The 21,232-nt window shown below is 37.6% G+C and overlaps 2 protein-coding genes across 2 annotated transcripts; one reads left to right on the top strand and one right to left on the bottom strand.

The window, feature by feature from the left end:
• The first annotated feature begins 570 nt into the window (after positions 1 to 570).
• LOC113508882 (protein PFC0760c-like) lies at positions 571 to 18,563 on the top strand. Its single transcript, XM_026892046.1, has 15 exons — positions 571 to 597; positions 843 to 941; positions 1,945 to 2,164; positions 3,623 to 3,706; positions 8,973 to 9,096; positions 9,645 to 9,771; positions 10,096 to 10,248; positions 11,424 to 11,578; positions 12,604 to 12,751; positions 13,272 to 13,375; positions 13,837 to 13,952; positions 14,641 to 14,814; positions 15,725 to 15,892; positions 16,272 to 16,627; positions 17,302 to 18,563. Exons 2-15 carry the CDS (start codon positions 864 to 866, stop codon positions 18,496 to 18,498), a joined length of 3,204 nt encoding a protein of 1,067 aa, XP_026747847.1. The 5' UTR covers positions 571 to 597; positions 843 to 863; the 3' UTR covers positions 18,499 to 18,563.
• On the bottom strand, positions 4,268 to 6,457 carry LOC113508883. Its single transcript, XM_026892047.1, has 3 exons — positions 5,949 to 6,457; positions 5,186 to 5,370; positions 4,268 to 4,451 (listed from the first exon to the last, which is right to left on the bottom strand). Exons 1-3 carry the CDS (start codon positions 6,315 to 6,317, stop codon positions 4,358 to 4,360), a joined length of 648 nt encoding a protein of 215 aa, XP_026747848.1. The 5' UTR covers positions 6,318 to 6,457; the 3' UTR covers positions 4,268 to 4,357.
• Positions 18,564 to 21,232: the final 2,669 nt, after the last annotated feature.

Genomic DNA, 21,232 nt, shown 5'->3' with positions numbered 1-21,232 from the left:
AACTAACAATTCACTATTATCGTTATTGTTTTTGATCCCTGAATCAGCGCATAACTTTCACAGATTGTGAAGTCTTCTCATGACTCTATCTTTTACGGCGGTGCAGCGGTGGGAGCATCATGTCGTATAACTGGTGTTATTCACACAAACACCATTCACGTGGCAATTAATTTTGGTGGTACTGAACCTTTTATTTGTTAAGCCTCAATCGAAAACTCTTTCCACTGCTGTACCAATATCTAAACACACATCTACTTTGATGGTTCTTGAAAAGGGTAATTATTTTGATCCTGTTAAAAAACTTTAAAGGAGTTTTCAATTAATTTTCTATATTATCTGCGCTCTGCCGTCTTTTAAATTAAAGTGATTTGCTTCTAAACGAAATCTCTCACGTCACCGGTAAAAAAAAACATCTCACACATAATCAAAATGCAAAACTGAAACAAAAATTAGAAATAGATACACCAACATCACAATTTTTCGATATTAGTTAATAAGTTATTTAATATTTACTGTGCAATAACATTTTAAACCAATAAGCTACGCGCATTCTATACTTTAATACAGGTACGATCACAAAATGAAATTATATTGTGGGTAAATGAAATACAAAAACGTTTATTTACATTAAAAATCCACTATAAAAGTTTAACAAAACAATAACTTAAAGTTAGATACATTTTATTGAAATTACATGATTAATCATAAAATTTAATTCAAAAGCAAAGAAAATACTAATTTAATTAGCTAAAATTAGAAACTGTCTAAAGTGTTACTTAATAAAATTATATAAACTCTCCTAAATGCCACTTTTAACCACTTTCTCTTGTTAATTTTTACAGAGAACATCACATAAATGCAAAATGCGTGAGAAAAGGAAAAAGAAAAATGCAAAACCGACTCCGAAACAGACTTGCTACCCTTGTACAGAATGTGGCAAGGTGTGTATCATCATCATCATCATCATCATTCCCATGCCCTTATCCCAATTATTATTTGGGGTCGGCGCAACATGTCTTCCCCTTCCATACCTTTCTATCTGACAACTCCACATATATTATTGCTAAATATCCAACTAATAATAATATACATATTCGCCCCCTGCTGTCCATCGTTACAGTATAGTGGGGGGAGCTGAGCTTAATTGAGCCAGCAAGTCATTATCTGCCAATAAGTTCTATTTTCATGTGTTGAGAGGTAGGCGCCATATTATTGCATAGTTGGAGACACACTTTTATTTACATTACTATAAACAGAAGCTTAGATTATTTTCACTGTATTAATAGTTTTGTAGTTACTTTAGCCCATCCATATCTGATCTTCAGTAGAGCAGGCTTGAACAGCCCCAGATATAAATTAATTAAGATTCTCAACAAGGCCTCTGCATGTTAAACCTGTGTCTCTGTGCACACCTTTAAAGGATCAGTTTTCTTCTCATGAAGTTATCTTGTAAATCATCACTTTTTTGGCCTAGCCTTTTCCTAACTATGTTGGGGTCGGCTTCCAGTATAACCGGTTTCAGCTAAGTAACAGTGTTTCTACAAGGAGCAACTGCCTATCTGACCTCCTCAACCCAGTTACCTGGGCGACACGATACCCCTTGGTTAGACTAGTTGTCAGACTTTTCAAGCTTCTGACTACCTGTAACGACTGTCAAAGATGTAGGAATAACAGCCGGAACCCACAATTTAACATGCCTTCTGAAACACGGAGGAACTCCTTATGACAAAGATGGTGACCCATCTACCTTATCTTGTAAATCAAAAGAGATTAAAATATACCATAGCATAATAATATAATATATGATAGAACCATATTAATGACTGTTTGTTATGACTATATAAATACGAAGAAAGTTTTCTATTAAAATTAAACACTGTACAAAATTCTCATTTCTAGGATTTTTTTAATATGAAGTTATAAAAGATAATATCCTAATTGCAGAAATTCACGAGCTCAGCCCTTTGGAAAGCTCATTCAAAGCTACATACAACAGAATACCCATACAAGTGTGAGCTATGTGAATACACGTGTAAAATAAAGAAGTATTTATCACGTCATGTCAAGAAAGTCCACACGAAGCCTGTCGGTAATCAATGTACTGTTTGCGGTAAATGTTTTCATTTCGACTGTAATTTGCAGAAACATATGAGAGTCCATACAGGTATGTGAATATCTCATGTTTATTTAATTTATCTATGTTATGTATGTATTTAGAAATATATAAGTATGTTTATCAGTTGTCTAGTACTCATAATACAAGCTTTGTGCAGTTTGAGACTAGATGGCGCTGTGTGAGAGTTGTGTATTATTATTTCTTTCTTTCGTTAAATCATCATCATCATCATCCACAGCCTCTATCCTCCCACTGCTGGGCATAGGCCTCCCCTTTTTCGTGCCAATTTCTACGGTCCTGTGCTAACCTCATCCAGACTCGACCCGAGACCTTTATAATGTCATCGACCCATCTTGCTCCCGGACGACCGACGCTTCTTTTGCCTTGTCTTGGCCACCATTCTGTCACCGCCTTAGTCCACCTGCCATCACTTCGTCTGGCCAAGTGGCCTGCACAGGTACACTTCAGCCTCGTTATTGTGTCACCGACGTCTCGAACTTTGGTTCGTTTTCGGATATCCACATTACGGACTCGGTCTTGGAGTTTGATGCCTAGCATAGCGCGCTCCATGGCTCTCTGTGCTACTTTAATCTTATGGACAGCCTCACGTGTAAGCGTCCATGTCTCGGCACCATAGGTCATAGTGGGCAGGACGCACTGGTTAAAAAGACGAGTTTTAAGGCACTGCGGAATTTGGCGTGACTTCATTATTATATTTCGTTAAATAACTACACTTGAATTTATATTGTTTATCCGGCTACAAATAAAAAAATGCTAACGATAAAAAAAGATAACAGAATCGGTTCCACTCTGAGATGGTTTCCCGCATAGGAATAGTATTTGTCTGATCTGAATACAATGAAGTCGCGGGCAAAAGAGATACCTACTTTAAATAATTAATGAAACTAATACTAATTAATGACTGGCCTGTTGGTCTAGTGGTTAGTGTCCCTGACTGCTATACCGGAGGTCGTGGGTTCGATTCCCACCCAGAACAAATGTTTGTGTGATGAGCACGATCATTTATTCTGTGTCTGGGTGTAATTTATCTATAATATGTATTTATTTAGAAATATATAAGTAAGTTTCTCAGTTGTCTGGTTACCATAACACAAGCTCTGCTTAACTTGGAATCAGTTGTCCCCGGATATATTATATTATATTATAACAACTAAAAATCTTCATGCATACATACATGCCTACTTACAGGTCAAACCCAGAACCTCCTTTTTTTGAGTCTGTTAAAATACATTTCTGAACACCGCATCTAAATTGCTTCAGCCAAACGCGAGATAATCGCGGACAAAAATACATACATACAAGCAATCGAATTGAGAACCTCCTTTTTTTGAAGTCGCTTAATTAGAATATCTTCTTATCAATATACTTGTATATGTTCTGAATATTAAGTTAAGTCTAATATATTTAGTTTTCGGCTAATTTTTACTGTAAATTGCTTTTAAGAAAAAATAAATGGGTTTTAATAAATAATGTTTTCCTTTGCAGGTGAAAAGCCATACAAATGTAAAGTGTGCGGCAAAGCGTTTAGTTCATCTTACTCACTGTCTGGACACAAACTGATACACACTGGTAAGTTAATTAATATCCTACTAATGTTGTAATCGCGAAAGTTTGTAAGTATGTTTGTTCCTCTTTCACTCAAAAACCACTGAACGGATTTAGACGAAACTTGGTACACAGATAGTTTATAACCAGGACTAACACAGAATATTTTTGGTCATGATTTTGTGTTCTGGGATCATTTTTGATTTGAAGCGGGCAGGCCCGCGGGTGACAACTAGTTTGTGAATGTCAATTATTTTTTTATTTAACGTGGAATAGCTGTGTTTTGTTCCAATAAAATAGGGATGATGACAAATTTTTTTGCAGTGTCCGTCTTGTAGTTTTTTGTATAATAATAGATACGTATTTTTTAATTTGTCCCGCAAACATAAATTAACCAAATAAGAGTGAATGAAACTTACGCGTGACGTCACGATTGAGTATAAATTTTACTCTATCGTTACGTCACAAGCCCCCTCTCCTAAACTTTAAAGCAGATAATCTTTGTCAATTCTAGTTTTTCTGAAAAAGGAAAGAATACGTGTCTCATACTTTTCAATTATCTAACTGAGGTAAAAGAAAGAGAAATAAAATTTCATAATAATTTATTTAACTTGATAACAATAAACTTAAATAAAGGTAGAGATACACTGATCTCACATACACAATGTATAAAGGTCAATGTATAACGATTCTCTGTAAGTAGTCTATGTGGGCAGAGTTGCCAATACAGTCTTCTGGTCTCACGCACAGACCCTGGTTTTCCACGAACCTGGAAAGCAAGACCTCAAAATAATTCTAAATCGTGTTGCCCAGGTAACTGGGTTGAGGAGGTCAGACAGGCAGTCGCTCCTTGTAAAACACTAGTACTAAGCTGAATTAGGTTAGACTGGAAGCCGACCCCGACATAGTTGGGAAGAGGCTAGGATGGTGTTGACGACTTTAATGTATACGAGTAGGTATGACACTAGATAAAATCGTAAAATGTAACAATCATATTTTTCTGAAAACCGCATCGAAATGGCTTCAGCCAAGCGTGAGATAATCGCGGACAAACATACACAACGTACTAAAAAGTAAAAATATTTATAAATTGGTGCTATTTATCTATATTATGTATGTATTTATCCATACAGTAGCTGTTGCCTGCGACTTCGCCCGCGTGGTGAGAAGATATAAGTTAAGAATTTTTGAACGGAAGCCCTCAAATATTAATAGTTTTCCCCGTTTTTGCCACATTTTCCATTGTATCTTCGCTCCTATTAGTTGCAGCGTGATGTTATATAGCCTTAAACCTTCCTCGATTAATAGTCCATTAAACACAAAAGATTTTTTCAATTTGAACCAGTAGTTCCTGAGATTAGCGCGTTCAAACAAACAAACAAACAAACTCTTCAGCTTTATATATTAGTATAGATAGAGGTATAGATAAGTAAGATTATCACTTATCTAATACTCATAATACAAGCTTCGCTCATTTTGACACTAGATGGCGTTGTAACTCACCCATGCCTACAGAAGCACCCGGACAAATATATAGTAACGCAGTTTTTGCTCTGCAGTTGAATTATTTGAGTGTTGGTTTTAGATCCATGGTATCTTAGTGCCTTTCGGAGATATGCTATTATTCTCTTGAAGTCTACTTCACCATATCGAAGGTTCAAATTCCCTTCTAGCTTTTGCAGGATAACCTGGAAAAGATAAATCCCTACTATATAATATTATAAATGCGAAAGTAACTCTGTCTGTCTGTCTGTTACGCTTTTACGTCTGAACCACTGAACTGATTTGAATGAAATTTGGTACAGAGATAGAGTTGACCTTGAGAAAGAACATAGGATAGTTTTTATCCCGGACTTTTGAAGAGTTCTCTTGGAAACGCGATATAACCGACATCGACGCGAGCGAAGCCGCGGGCGAAGCTTCACTTTATTCTCATCACTAGCTGTTGCCCGCGACTTCGTCCGCGTGGTTAGAAGATATAAGTTATAATTTATACCTGCCTTCTATCTATCTTGTAGGATTCAGTCAGCGTTTGCAATGTAAGCGCAAAAAATGTGTTTTTTTACGACAACACATTAGAAACCTCAAAAATTGTAGCCTATGTGTTATTCTGATGTATAAGCTATATTGTGGTAAAGTTTCATTCAAATCCATTCAGTAGTTTTTACGTGAAAGAGTAACAAACATCCATACATCCATACTTACAAACTTTCGCCTTTATAATAGTAGTAGGATATTTTGTTATCAACATAAACTATTTACTCACCGAAGACATTTCTTCATCAAAAGGATATTTTGGATCAGCAAACTTATTTAAAAACCTAGTAAATTTCTCTATAACGTCGGGTCGTTTACTCAACCTCCGAAAACACTTACTCCCCTTTAATTTCACATAATACTTGACATCATATTTTAACGCGTCGTTCAAACTGCACGTCCCATTACGGAAATCATAGTCATCGTGTTTCAATTCTCTCTTTAGACCATCGACAAATTTCTCGTTTTTTAGCAGTCTATGGTAGGTGTTGAATATTTTCAAATGGCGTCTTGTCTCTGGCCGGGTGATCCTTCGATTGTAGATGCTGGATTGTTCTTGTAGTTTTTGTCCCATCGTGTATAGGTCTACCGATGACATGTTGATCCGGTTTTTTAATTTTTCGTTCAGTAGGTATTGGTAGTCTGTTACTTTTAATCTGGGGACGAGAAGTTTAGATTTAAAAAGAGTCTTAAATATGTAATTGTGGGTCCCGGCTGTTATTCATACATCGTCGACAGTCGTTACAGACAGTCAGAAGCTAGAAAAGTCTGACAAACAGTCTAACCAAGGGGTATCGTGTTGCCCAGGTAACTGGGTTGAGGAGGTCAGATAGGCAGTCGCTCCTTGTAAAACAGGTATTTAGCGTAATCCGGTTAGACTGGAAGCCGACCCTAAAAAAATGTGGAGAAAAGGCTAGGCTACTGAATGGTTTAATGGTCATGTAGTCATAACTATTTGGGACATTTGAAATGCATTTTAATTAATATCGCTTTAGTGTTTTACATTTGTTTTCAATTCCAAACCAGAGTGTGACGTGTTTGCGAGTGGCCGAGGATTGTTTTTGTCGGAATGCTTGAGGTTCTGTGCGCGAGATGTATGAGTGCTGTGTACTATAATTCTCATTATTATTGTTTTTTTTTTTTGTAAATTTGTGTTATCTGATATTATTTTATTTTTTTCTTGTATTTTCTTGTATCTTCAATTTATATTAAAATTTCGTATGTTGTACCGATTAGATATAAGTTACTGATGTTGATAAGTTATGTTTTATGTGTATATGAGTAGTGTAATTGGTTTTTACCGTTCTATTCTATTCAATAAATAAATAATAAATTTACTTTTAAACGGTCGTTCTATTTTCCACGTTTTTATACACTCACTTTTCTTGCTTGTTTGTCGTTCCGGTTAGATTTTTGGCACCTAAATTTTGAGGCACTTCCCGATAAGCTAGCAGGCTGAAATTTTCAGGATAGCTTCAAACCCGACGACAATTAACAAGTGTACAAACTGGACCTGGCTGGACCGAATTTGATAAAATTTTAATTTAGTGAAATTTCAATGCTTTGGTTTTTAGATTTTTTAATCTATAAATTTTATATATTTCAGTATCTCAGACCCCTACACATATTTGTAACGAACCTCTCAACAGCTGTCAGGATGGTACTACAAGTTATAGGGCACGGGTGACCCAGTGGCATCCAGGGAGTAGCGTTGTTGTCCTGGCAATAGACTCGACCTTCTGAAACACAGATTAACGTTAAATTATAATGATAATACCAGATTAACGGGCGGACAGGCCCTGGTAGATACCCCATCACATTTTATATTAAAGTTCTCAACAAAGCCTCTGCATGTTGGACCTGTGTCCCCGTACACGCATTTAAAAAGACCGGGTCTCTTCACATGGAGTTATCCCGCGACAGAAAAGAGATACTGGTCTTATACAGGTCCCACTTCTGGGCACAGGCCTCTTCCCGTATAAGGTTTGAGCATTGATCACCACGCTAGCTCACTGCGGGTTTCAGATTTCAATATTCGGAATCCATGTTTCCTCACGATGTTTTCCTTCACCGTTTGTCAGTGATGCCTTAGAATACTATAGAATTTAAATTGATCCCGATAAATACGCGTGAGTAAACCGTTGCATCGTTTTTAACTTTATTATTATACATTGACACGACAAGACTTCACCTGTTATTCCGATTCTCCACAGCATGAAAAATACAAACATGATGTTATCAAACCTGCATGATAACCCAAGGAATTATGCCAAAAATGAAATTGAAAATCTACCCATTTAACATTTCGTAATTGCTATAATGAAACACTATTAGTACCGTAATCATTGTGTTACGTAAGACCAATTAAACGTTAATTACAAGATTGTATGTTTTTTTGAATTTATGACGACCTCCGTGGTCGAGTGGCGTACGCACCGGTTTCAAGGTGTCGCTAGCTCTGAGGTCCCGGGTTCGATCCCCGGTCGGGTCTATGTAAAAATTCACATTTCTACATTGTCTCGGGTCTGGGTGTTTGTGGTACCTTCGTTGTACCTGAATTCCATAACACAAGTGCTTCAGCAACTTACTTTGGGTTCAGAACAATGTATGTGATGTTGTCCGCATTTATTATTTTTAGGGTTGCGTATGCGAAAGGTAAATCGGATGATATTATTAACTGTTCGAAGTCTTATCAGGCTGTATGTGAAACCACGATAGCAAGACAGCTGACTTGCGATTTCTTTTTAAAAAACCGACTCCCACAGTAAGTAATTTAATCCTTGTGTCTTGGGTTTCACAAACATACAAATCACATGAACAATGATGTCGTTAAGTGACAATTCCTTTGATTCGACGTTACTCAATTGGTTAGTTTGATAGTAAATGTGATAGGTTACCAATTCTGATTCTAACGAAACTTGTCGAGCGAAGACTGCGCGGATAGCCGAATGGTTTAGGAAATCACAAAAAAAACTCACTGAGCCTCACGTATCGCGGGTTCGATCCTTCTAAGAACGTACATTTGTGTGATCCACGAATGCTTGTCCTGAGTCTGGGTGTCTTGTGCATGTGACTTGATCGCTTATGAAACCCCCCTTGACATAAAAATTAGGTACCTTGACGCGGAATTTCATTTTTTCTTAAAAAAAAAACCCGATGAAACCCTTCGCGATAAAAGGTTTAAATACCTAAGTGTGGAAGTCGTGTGTTTTCGTTTTAAACCCCGATAAAAAAAATGAAATCTTAATTTCAGGTGAAAAACCATTCCAATGCGCTTTCTGCGACTACGCTTGCCGAGACAACTCGACTATACGCCGACATCAGGAAAGGCACATGGGGATCACAAAAGACTATCCTTGTACGATATGTAAGAAGAGGTAAGTAGACTACCTTCAAAAGTCGGCTTCCAGTCTAACAGGATTCAGCTATGTACCAGTGTTTTACAAGGAGCGACTGTCTATCTGACCTCCTCAACACAGTTACAGACAACACGATACTCCTTAGTTAGACTGGTTGTCAGACTCTCTAGCTTCTGACTAGCTTTTTTTTTTTTGTTAATTCGGGGTAATCCTCATGGACACCCGCTCCCTCGTGGGAGGGAATGGGTAGTGTCCGACTCTTACTGACTAAACCTGAACCGCCGTGCTACGTCATCCGCGTTTGTGTCGGTGTATGGCAATGCGTTGCAATTACACCAGCTTCTGACTACCTTCAATGATGTTTAAATAGCAGCTAGGACCCACAATTCGACGTGCCTTCCGAAACACGGTAGTACTCGTTCTGACAAAGATGGTCACCCATTCACCGGCTGACCGTACCAAGCGTAGCTTAACCCGTGTTGTGCAGTTTTAGCTTAGCAACGAACTCCTCCAGACATTATTTCCTGTATAGCCAGTATAAAATATATTTTTCCTTTCTTCCCCAGTTTCAAGAACAAGTCGTCTCTACAAATCCACGTAGATGAGGTACATTTCGATTTGGACACCCGGAAGAATCCTTGCCAACAATGCGACAAGTTATTCAAAACTAAAGCGTCACTTAGATTGCATGTGGTATGTATCTGTTATCCATACTAACATTATTATATAAAACTAGCTGTTGCCCGCGACTTCGTCCCCGTGGTTAGAAGATATAAGTTATACCTGCCCTGTATTTTCCACATTTGCCATTGTATCTTCGCTCCTATTAGTCGCAGCGTGATGGTTTATAGCCTAAAATCTTCCTCGATTAAGGGTCTATTTAACGCAAAAAGAATTTTTCAATTTGAACCTGTAGTTCCTGAGATTAGCGCGTTCAAACAAACGAACAATCAAACAAACAAACTCTTCAGCTTTATATATTAGTATAGATAAAAATATATGTTTTTTTTGTTGCAGAAAACAGTCCACAATAAAGATAATCGTGTGAAATGCGAGATTTGCAACGCTAAAGTGACGAGGAATAATCTGAAATCACATATGCGTCGCCATGTTGACGTGAAGCCTTACAAGTGTAGCTTCAAGAAGTGCGGCAGAAGATTCAAGCATAAGGTGAGAGGACATACTTTATAAAAAGACTCCCGGATAGTATACTAGCTGTTGCCCGCGGACCCGCCCGCTTCAAATCGAAAATTATCCCAGGGGAACATACAATCAGGATAAAAACTACATCCGAATTGAGTTACTCTAAGAAAGAGTTAGGGCTATACTTCACCGGGACACCATGGCGACGCAACCAGTCGCCGCTACCGACAAAATGTATACAGCTCTATAGAGAGTTCCTCACCTGGTGTCCGTTTGGCGGCGCGACCGACTCGGACGCGTGCACAGAATGTTACCGGTTGCGCCGCCACGGTTGATTTTCTTAATAATGTGTCTTGCTTCAACTAATCATGGTCACACGAAGTCAGTAACTCATCAAAGGACCTCAAGGACATCCGCACATAGCCAAAACCTTATCCGGATATCTTCTTAGATCGTCGTATATGTTAACGAATTGTCCTTTCTTACAGCGATCGGCTAAATAAGGATGAACCCTCCTACGTACATATAGCAGTAGTGCTGTCTCTTCAGCGTCCATTTTGATACTGTCTTCAGTGTAGTGTGGCGACTCTGGTGTCTGTATGGTGTCCAGTTTGGTAGCTTACGGACACCACGGTGGCGCAACTGGTTGCGCCGCCATGGTGTCCCGGTGATATATAGCCCTTAAGGGTTAGTTAAGAGTTTCTCTACAAAAGAGGAGCTGTTATTTGAACACTATTGTGAACAGAACTTGTTCACAAACATACTTATTAGTATAAACAAATAACCTGAAAAGAGAAACAACAATTTAAGCTGTTTTTCGGCTGTAATTACTCTTTCCATATTGCGGATTATACTGTATTATAACTAAAAACCTTTATACACACATACATACATACCAGGTCAAACTCCTCCTTTTTTGAGTCGGTTAAAGCACTAAAACCTGCTCCTGAATGTTAAAAATACATTCCTGAAAACCGCATCCAAATTGCTTCAGCCAAACGCGAAATAATCGCGGACAAACACACAAACAATCGAACTGAGAACTTCCCTTTTTTGAAGTCGCTTAAAAACATCCTCTCTTTAAACCATGTCACGAGTCATCACTCCATAGATTAAAAATAATTATATAAAACCCTATATGTGTCAAATACAAAATAGTTCTGATTAAAATGTCATGCACTTTGTTTACATATACTCCTCAGGGTGACCTCAAAAAGCACTCCATCACTCACTACCCCTCGCACCAATACCAGTGTGGGTACTGTGAGAGAAGATTCGCTCGCAGACATCGTCTGAACCTACACGAGCGGCTACACAACAGCGGGCGGCGGGTCGAGTGCCACTACTGCGGGGTCACGTGAGTATTTGTAGGTTAAGCTACGCTTGGTAAGGTTGGGCTGTGGATGGGTGACCGTCTGTGTTGTCCGGAAGGCTGGTCTGTGAGTCTGGTGGTCTTTGATGGTGGATACCGGTAGAATATATGAAGTCTGATGACTAGTTTAACTAAGGGGTATCGTGTTGTCTGTAGGGGTTGAGGAGGTCAGATAGGCAGTCGCTCCTTGTAAAACACTGGTACTTAGCTGAATCCGGTTAGACTGGAAGCCGACCCCAATATATTTGGGAAAGGTTAATAATACCTAAATTATTCAAACCTAAGACAATGGTAATGTTTCATTATTTTGAATAAACAATATTTAAGTACCACAAACAGTGGATGGCAAAAGCAATAGACCGGACAGAGTGGAAGAATCTATGGGTGGCCTCTGCCCTGCAGTGGGAAAGTACCGGCTGAAAATAATAATAATAATAATTGGGCCCTGTTCCCGTTGCCGGTTGGACACTATTTTTTATATTTTAAATGTAAGTTGTTTTTTATATATATTTAAAAATGTAATTTATATGTATGTATTTAAATGAAATAAAGGAAATAATAATTAAGCCAAATTTCAAAGCTTTAGACATTCTCAAAAATAGTTTCATATAAACTTTGACCTCCCATTACTCCCAATACAACTCTTTATTTCATTTAAAAAGTCGCCTATGTCTTATCAGACTCTAAAATATCTTTATACCAAATTTCATTACATTCTGTTCAAAAATTTTCTTGTGAAAGCAAAACAGACTGACTCGGATAGTCGAGTGGTTGAGGTCACCACGCCAAACACACTGAAAGCTACGTGTTAGTTCGATCCCCGCGTAGGACAAGCATTTGTGTGATCCACGAATGCTTGTCCTGAGTCTGGGTGTCTTGTGCATGTGACTTGAATGTTTGTGAAACCCCCTGCGATATAAGGATTAAATTCTTTACTGTGGGAGTCGTTTTTTAAAAAATAGAAAATAAATACTTTCCCATTTATAATATTAGTATGAATTATATTACAGATTTGCAACGAAAACATATCTTGGTCGTCATATAAAGAAAGCCCATGGGCCCAACTCCAAAAAATACATTTGTGATATATGTGAAATTGTGACATACACGCGAAAGGGTATTATTTTACATGTCAAATATGGGCATGGGACGGAAAATGTAAGTATTGCTGTTGGTCTAGTGGTTAGTGACCCTGACTGCTATACCGGAGGTCGTGGGTTCGATCCCCACTCAAAGCCAGTGCCGGCGTTAGGGGGGGGGGGGGCGTGATGGGGCGATGGCCCAGGGCGACAAATTCTGGGGGGCGCCAAGGTCTGAAGTTGGAGTGTCTTGCCTCTCCTGGCGCAAACCCTCAGAACTGTGCTCTACGCTAGAGGTGGAATACTTCCACCGCCAAACGTAACGCTAAAGGAAAGATGAAATTCTTAATATAATTTCACTTGGGATCAGCAAAAAACGAACACTTGATATTGCTTCCCACAAGTGGGCGCCACAATATTTTCGCCCGGGGTGTCAGTGGCCCTTACGCCGGCACTGTTTATGGCATTTAAAAGTTGTCCTACGCGGGGATCGAACCCACGACACGTCACGCATAGTGGTTTAGCGTAGTGAATTATATCTTGATGCTACTCACGCTGTCAAATTTCGTCATTATAATAAATGTTTTTATTATTTTCAGGAGACAATATGTCGAATCTGCAATAAGGATTATCTGAAATATTTAAGTTTAAAAGAACATTATATGAAAAGACATAATATTAAATACAGCTTGATACCAAAAAAGTAAGTCAGATTTTACTTATACAACTGACATATCTTAAATTATTAATCTCAATAAATAAAGCTCAAATATATGAAAAAACGCCAACCGCACAAGTTAATCGATCACAGGTTAAACTACACTTCATACGGTCGGTCCTTGGATTGGTGACCATTAATGTCCTCCGTGTTTCGGATAGCACGTTAAATTATGAATCCCGGCTGTGATTCACATATATTTGACAGACGTTACAGGTAGTCAGAAGCTTGAAAAGTCTGACAACCGGTCTAACCAAAGGGTATCGTGTTGCCCAGGTAACTGGGTTGAGGAGGTCAGATAGGCAGTCGCTCCTTGTAAAACACTGGTACTTAGCTGAATGCAGTTAGACTGGAAGCCGACCCCAACATAGTTGAAAAGATTACGATGAGGAGGAAAATAAATTATTATTAAAAAAGTTAAATAATATGCTTAATTCATCTTATAGGAAAGAAGATGAGGTTATTATTAAAGAAGAACCGTATGAATTGGAGATCACAACGGACACAAACGCACAGACAGATTATATATACGAAGTGGATATGAAACAAGAAAATACAGAAGGTATGTTTATAGTTCAATCTTATACATGTAACAAGCAAAGTTTAAATAATATACTAGCTTTTCGTCCGCGGCTTCGCTCGCGTAGATGTCGGTTATATCGCGTTTCCAAGAGAACTCTTCAAAAGTCCGGGATAAAAACTATCCTATGTTCTTTCTCAATGTCAACTCTATCTTTGTACCAAATTTCATTAAAATCAGTTCAGTGGTTTAGACGTGACAGCGTAACAGAGAGACAGACAGAGTTACTTTCGCATTTATAATATTCGTAGGGATATAATCTATACTCTATACTAATATATGTATAAAGCTGAAGAGTTTGTTTGTTTGTTTGAACGCGCTAATCTCAGGAACTACTGGTCCAAATTGAAAAATTCTTTTTGTGTTGAATAGACCATTCATCGAGGAAGGCTTTAGGCTATAAACCATCACGCTGCGACTAATAGGAGCTAATATACAATGGCAAATGTGAAAAAAAAACCGGGCAGGTATACATGAATCATAACTTATATCTTCTACCCAAGGGGACGAAGTCGCGGGCAACAGCTAGTATATTATATAGAGTTCAATTACTTACATACACCGTGACATAAGAATTTTATATAATAGAAACAACAGACATAAAATATTTAATTTTATAATAAGAATAATAAAAACCCTATTAAATGTTTCAATATTTCCTCTTTTCCAGTAGAACCCGACATCTTATCACCACAGCCCGCTTACCCCATAGATACTGACAGCATAGCGTACTCTAGACAGGTTCTCTCTGAAGATATGTCCAGGTCTCTTCTAGAACGAGAGCGTCTTCTAGAAGATGACGAGTTCTATATCGGACGGCTGGTCAAGAAGACGCGGGATAGAGGTAGGTTTATAATGTTGACAGTAAGATTTTTTTTTTGGAAATCTCAATGACGTGCTATTGGGGAGGCCTATGTATAACAGTGGACGAATATGGGCTGATGATGATCATTATCATCCACAGCCTTTATCCTCCCACTGCTGGGCATCAGCCTCCCCTCTCTCGTGCCAATTTCTCCGGTCCTCTCCCAGCCTCATCCAGACTCGACCCGAGACCTCAACTATATCATCTCTCCATCTTGCTCCCGGACGACCGACGCTTCTTTTGCCTTGTCTTGGCCACCATTCTGTCACCGCCTTAGTCCACCTGCCGTCACTTCGTCTGGCCAAGTGGCCTGCCCAGGTCCACTTCAGCCTCGTTATTGTGTCACCGACGTCTCGAACTTTGGTTCGTTTTCGGATATCCACATTACGGACTCGGTCTTGGAGTTTGATGGCTAGCATAGCGCGCTCCATGGCTCTCTGTGCTACTTTAATCTTATGGACAGCCTCACGTGTAAGCGTCCATGTCTCGGCACCATAGGTCATAGTGGGCAGGACGCACTGGTTAAAGAGACGAGTTTTAAGGCACTGTGGAATTTGGCGTGATGATGATGATGAATCTCAATTGTTGTTTTCACACGACTCGCCTGGTCTAGTGGTTAGTGGCCCTGACTGCTATACCGGAAGTCATGGCTTCGATTCCCACTCAGGACAAATACTCAATGCTCAATTCTTTATTGCATTCCACAATGTTTGTGTGATGAGCACGATCATTTGTTCTCTGTCTGGGTGTAATATGTATATTATGTATGTATTTAGAAATATATAAGTATGTTTATCAGTTGTCTAGTACTCATAATACAAGCTTTGCTTAGTTTGAGACTAGATGGCGTTGTGTGAGAGTTGTGGAATATTATATTATATTATTCCAGTACTACCAAAACAAATAATAGACAAGCGAAAAGAAGAGAAAGTAAAACGAAGCATCGAGAAACTCCTCTCAGAAGCGAGGATTCAAAGGGAGTGGAGAGAGATTGAGAAGTTAAGGAGAGAATATAATAAGAGAATTAGAATGGCAACTCACATTGGGAATAAGACAGGTGATTGTTTATTTATTTTTATAACTGGTGGTTAGGGAGGTCTTTGCCCAGCAGTGGGACGATATGGGCTTATAATATTAATATTCTTAAAGACCAGAGGATTTAAATTAAAATAATCTACTGCTAAAATAAAAATTGTCAGTGTCCTTTAGAATTGAAGTTGGCGCCTAGACCCATATTCATACTTGAAAATTAAAATAAAGAAATTTCACTTCGAAAAGTTTTATTTCTTTAACAATATTATAAAATTTTATAACTATTTTTTTCTTGTAAATACAATCTATAGGCATTGTATTCGAACCTACGACTACTCTTTCAATACACCATCTGTCTTTATCTACTTAACATGACATATGGTCCTTTTTTTTCATTTTTCTAGAAAATAAATCTATAAGATACTTTAAGAAACCAGAAACCAATACAAATAATAACAGAAATAATGAAGAAAATGGAAATGGTGATTCAATACCTAATAGTAATGAAAATGGTGATGAGAATAATACAAATAATGCAACTGATGAAGCTGGTGATGAAAATTTTGATGGTACTGGTGATAATAATAACCGGAGCGAAGAAACTGGTGATGGTAAAGTTAATGATGACGATGATGGAAATTCTATCGGTGATGTTGATGATCAAAATGATATAGATTATAGAGAGAGCGATTCTGAAAATGATGAAGTCAATAGAAATAAAATAACATTTAACACGCATCAGTGTTACATATGTTTTAAAGTAAGTATGTTCCTTGATTTGAAGTTATTTTTTGTTGATTATTCTAAAATGAACAGTGATGGTAAATATCATGAGGTCTGAGCAAAGCCGCATGGTGGAGGTTACCACAAATACACTGTGCGCGTCGTGTCGCGGGTTCGATCCCCGCGTAGGACAAGCATTTGTGTGATCCACGAATGCTTGTCCTGAGTCTGGGTGTCTTGTGCATGTGACTTGAATGTTTGTGAAACCCGAGACACAAGGATTCAATTCCTTAGTGTGGGAGTTGCTTAAAAAAACATGTGGAAACATACATATATTTTCCTAAATGGATCCTGCAAAGCTCACAATGAGCTATCGTAGTGATCAACGCCATACATGGGAAGTTTTCAGATTCCGTTTTTTGGCATCCAGGTTTCCCCACGAGGTTTTCATTAATTGTCCATGTCTATACCTATCCATTTGATGTAAACTTTGAAAATATTTGAAATCGTTTTAATGACGGTTTACTCAACCGTATGTATCGGTATCGCCCGACTAGTTTCGGACCCAACCGGAGTCCTGAATCGAACGAGCGAGCGAGTCGGAACTGTTTCGACTCCAGACTCTGGTTAGGTTCTAAACTAGGCGGGCGATCCCAAAAAATACGCATGAATTAACAATAATTTATGAATACCTATTATTTTATTTTTCAGCTTTTCAAAACAAAATCGGATTTGAAACGACACTGCACAGAACATTTCGATATATGCAACGAGAAAATGCTGAAGAAATGCCCGTTTTGCGGATACGTCACGAATTTACAAATAACAAGGCACATTCGTCTAGTCCACAATGTCTACATAGAGTTACCATACGCGAAAATAAAAGAACGGACAAGCGGAAACGGATCCAAATATGTTTTTCATATCGATGACGGTTGTGAACTAGAAATCATTCCTAGTATTAGCAATTTAAATAAAATCGCGTCTATGAAAATTGACGAAAGTAATCGTCAAAAGAAAAACGTGTTTTTAGGTAAAACGAAATTAGTCAAAAAGGGAAATGATTGGATTGTCGAGAAGCAACCGGTTAACTTAAATAATGACTATCTTTTACCAGAGTTCTCGAAAGATGATTATAAAAAGATAAAAGATATAGGTAATGGGTATTTAAGTAGGATAAAAAGTCTGAGTTTTTTAGCTAAAAAGAAAGGTCTGAAAATGTTATTTCCTTGCTACGGTTGTGAGAAAATTTGCCTATCAATGTGTGCTTTAAAACTACATAGTCGGAAACACGAAAACAACCCAAAGGCATTCAAACCAAAAGTCTGGAAAAACAAGATTTTAAACTGTTATAATAGTAAAAATATTAAAAAGAAAAAATCACAAAAAGTTATCACACCAAGAATTAAAGTTAAAGATATAAATTTTGATGTCAATAATATCAGAGAAGTTGGCGGTAAAAAGTTAAATATTAACAGCGCGGTTAGTTTAACTTTTAACAATCAGGCAAAACCGAATCCGGTTAAAAATAAACATCGATGCGACAAAGAGTTAATTGAATTTTATGATAATAATATCAAAGGCGGAGATATTGAATTTTGGCAGTTTTTGAAAATATTTAACAAAATGGGCAGAGAAAATATTAACGACTTTCAAGATCTAGAAAACAGAACAGATTTCGGTATGCATAAAATGTATAATAGTAACACCGAAGTTAATACTAATAATATTAAAGCTAGCAACACTACTGATAATGTTGCCAGTGTGAAAACCAAAGGTGGTTTAAGAAAAGTGGTTAGAAAAGGTAAAAATAAGTTTACGAGAGCTATAATGATTAGTAAAAAGGAATATTTGAAAAGGAATCAAATTAAAGATGAAATGCGGAAAAGATTAAAAGATAGTCAATAGTCACGTGTTTTTAAATAAACCTGTGCACCAATTCTGATATTTATAATGGCCGATAAATGAATAGAAATAGGAATAATAATAATAATATTCCACAACTTTCACACAACGCCATCTAGTCTCAAACTAAGCAGAGCTTGTATTATGAGTACTAGACGACTGATAAACATACTTATATATTTCTAAATACATACATAATATAGATAAATTACATCCAGATACAGAACAAATGATCGTGCTCATCACACAAACATTTGTCCTGGGTGAGAATCGTACCCACGACCTTCGGAATAGCAGTCAGGGTCACTAGCCACTAGACCAACAGGCCCGTCAATGATTGAGATTGGAATGAAACTATTTGCATTCTCATAAGCAAATTTAATACGGAGAGGAAAACTCAATTAATTTTCCAATTATAGTGATGAAAAATGCTTAGGCAAATACAAAACAATCATCATCAGCCTAGCCTTTTCCGAACTATGTTGGGGTCGGCTTCCAGTCTAACCGGTTTCAGCTAAGTACCAGTGTTTTGCAAGGAGCGACTGCCTATCTGACCTCCTCAACCCAGTTACCTGGGCAACACGATACCTTTTCGTTAGACTGGTTGTCAGACTTTTCAAATACAAAATAATGTTAAATAGAATTCAATTTCCATTCATTGAAATGAAACTACTTTTACGGATTTTATCGCGGTTTAATTTTGTATATCATTGTCACGGCAGTCTGCCCGTGACCTTGCTGCAAAGGTGTCGAAACGTCGGGATCTAAAATCTAAAATTAAACCGCGATAAAATCCGTAAAAGTAGTTTCATTTCAATGTCTAACATTCGCTTAAACCTAAGAAATCAATTTCCATACATTCATCAGCTATTATAAATAGCAGAATATGGGCCCTGGTTAATATTTAATTAAATTTGCTATCTTGAAAATATATAGTCAAACCCAGCAGTGGGATAATATTTAACTGTGCATCTTACTATGTAAGCAGAAAATGATACTCCCAACATAATAAATTTAGAAAGTCTTGACTAAGAGAATAATTCTTTTTGAATTACCTATTTAAAAATATTTTAATAACTTATGAAATAGTCAAAACTTAATCTTCAGCAGTTGTTATTTAGATGGTATATTTAATTTTTGAGGTTTAACTAAGGTTTAATTAATAATTAGCAACTAAGAGCGTCATTATAAATTATGTATTGCAAGTTATTTCGAACCTTATTTACGTGAGTAATAAGGAGCTTGTGCCTAAGCTACAACTACAAAAGTTGATCGATAACAGGTTTAGCTAAGTTTGGTACGGTCGGTTAATGGATGGGTGGTCATCTATGTTATAAGTAGAATAATAAATAATAATAATAAATGTGGACAACATCACATACATTGTTCTGAACCCAAAGTAAGTTGCTAAAGCACTTGTGTTATGGAATTCAGATACAACGAAGGTACCACAAACACCCAGAAACCGAGACAATGTAGAAATGTAAATTTTTACATTGAACCGACCGGGAATCGAACCCGGGCCCTCAGGGTTAGAGACCGGTGCGTATCGATGATCGTTACTCGATTTTGTATTGGTTCCGTACAATTTTCGGTCTGACTTGAGAACAGCAGAAGTTTGAGAAGATGATGTTTACTAAATGTATCACTATAAAAAAATATTTAATATTTAACATTCAATTAGACAATAAACTCTGTTCGCTAGCGCTGTACACTTCAATCCAATGTATTGAAGTGACAACCAGTGCCGGTGTAAGGGCCACTGACACCCCGGGCGAAAATATTGTGGCGCCCACTTGTGGGAAGCAATGTCAAGTGTTCGTTTTTTGCTGATCCCAAGTGAAATTCTATTAAGAATTTCATCTTTCCTTTAGCGTTACGTTTGGCGGTGGAAGTATTCCACCTCTAGCGTAGAGCACAGTTCTGAGGGTTTGCGCCAGGAGAGGCAAGAGACTCCAACTTCAGACCTTGGCGCCCCCCAGAATTTGTCGCCCTGGGCCATCGCCCCGTCACGCCCCCCCCCCATTTATAAGTTAATTAGGAATATGAAACTTGCTATTTATACTAAATAAAACTATTAGAAAGACAGTAGTCTTTGTTTTTTTAGAATATGATTTTTTGTTTGTTTTGCACGTTTATGTACAAATTGTGAGTAGTTTTTATTTTTAAGTGCAATATTGAATGATTGATTTTGATTATGTTGTTTTAGGAGAGTAGGATAATGGGTTTTTAATGAAACTATCTTAATTAATAACTTTAGTCAATTTTGTTATTAAGTTTTAGGCCCTTTTAAGTCGAGATTACAATTAGGTATATGAATAGAAAACGTCTAATTAGTCCTTAAGATTGATTTCCTGAAAATAATGGACACGTTTTTGTTTTTTCGCGTATGGATTACAATGATTGAAGTTGAAACGTGTAACATCACTAATCAGTACGCTTTCTACCGACAAATGTCTTTTGTAGCATCCACTTTCATATACCGACGAATGATGTTATTAGCCCCCACTTCCAGTCTTTGACTTTTTTTCGTCGTAATTTAATATAACGAGTACATATCCAATATTTTTTTTAAATCAATCTAACAGTCAGTCATTTACCCTATTCTTAGACCCCCTGACTGGTCTCCTTTGCGTGTGATACCAACACAAACATGTCACACTCATAGTTGTAAATGATGTAACGGTTAACTCACGCGTATGTATCGGGGTAGCCCGACTAGTTTCGGGCCCAACCG

The sequence above is a fragment of the Trichoplusia ni genome, chromosome 3 (genome assembly GCF_003590095.1).
Source record: "Trichoplusia ni isolate ovarian cell line Hi5 chromosome 3, tn1, whole genome shotgun sequence".
Lineage (NCBI taxonomy): Eukaryota > Metazoa > Arthropoda > Insecta > Lepidoptera > Noctuidae > Trichoplusia > Trichoplusia ni.
Note: the sequence above shows the minus strand (reverse complement) of the source record. Positions and strands in the feature narration are given on the sequence as shown.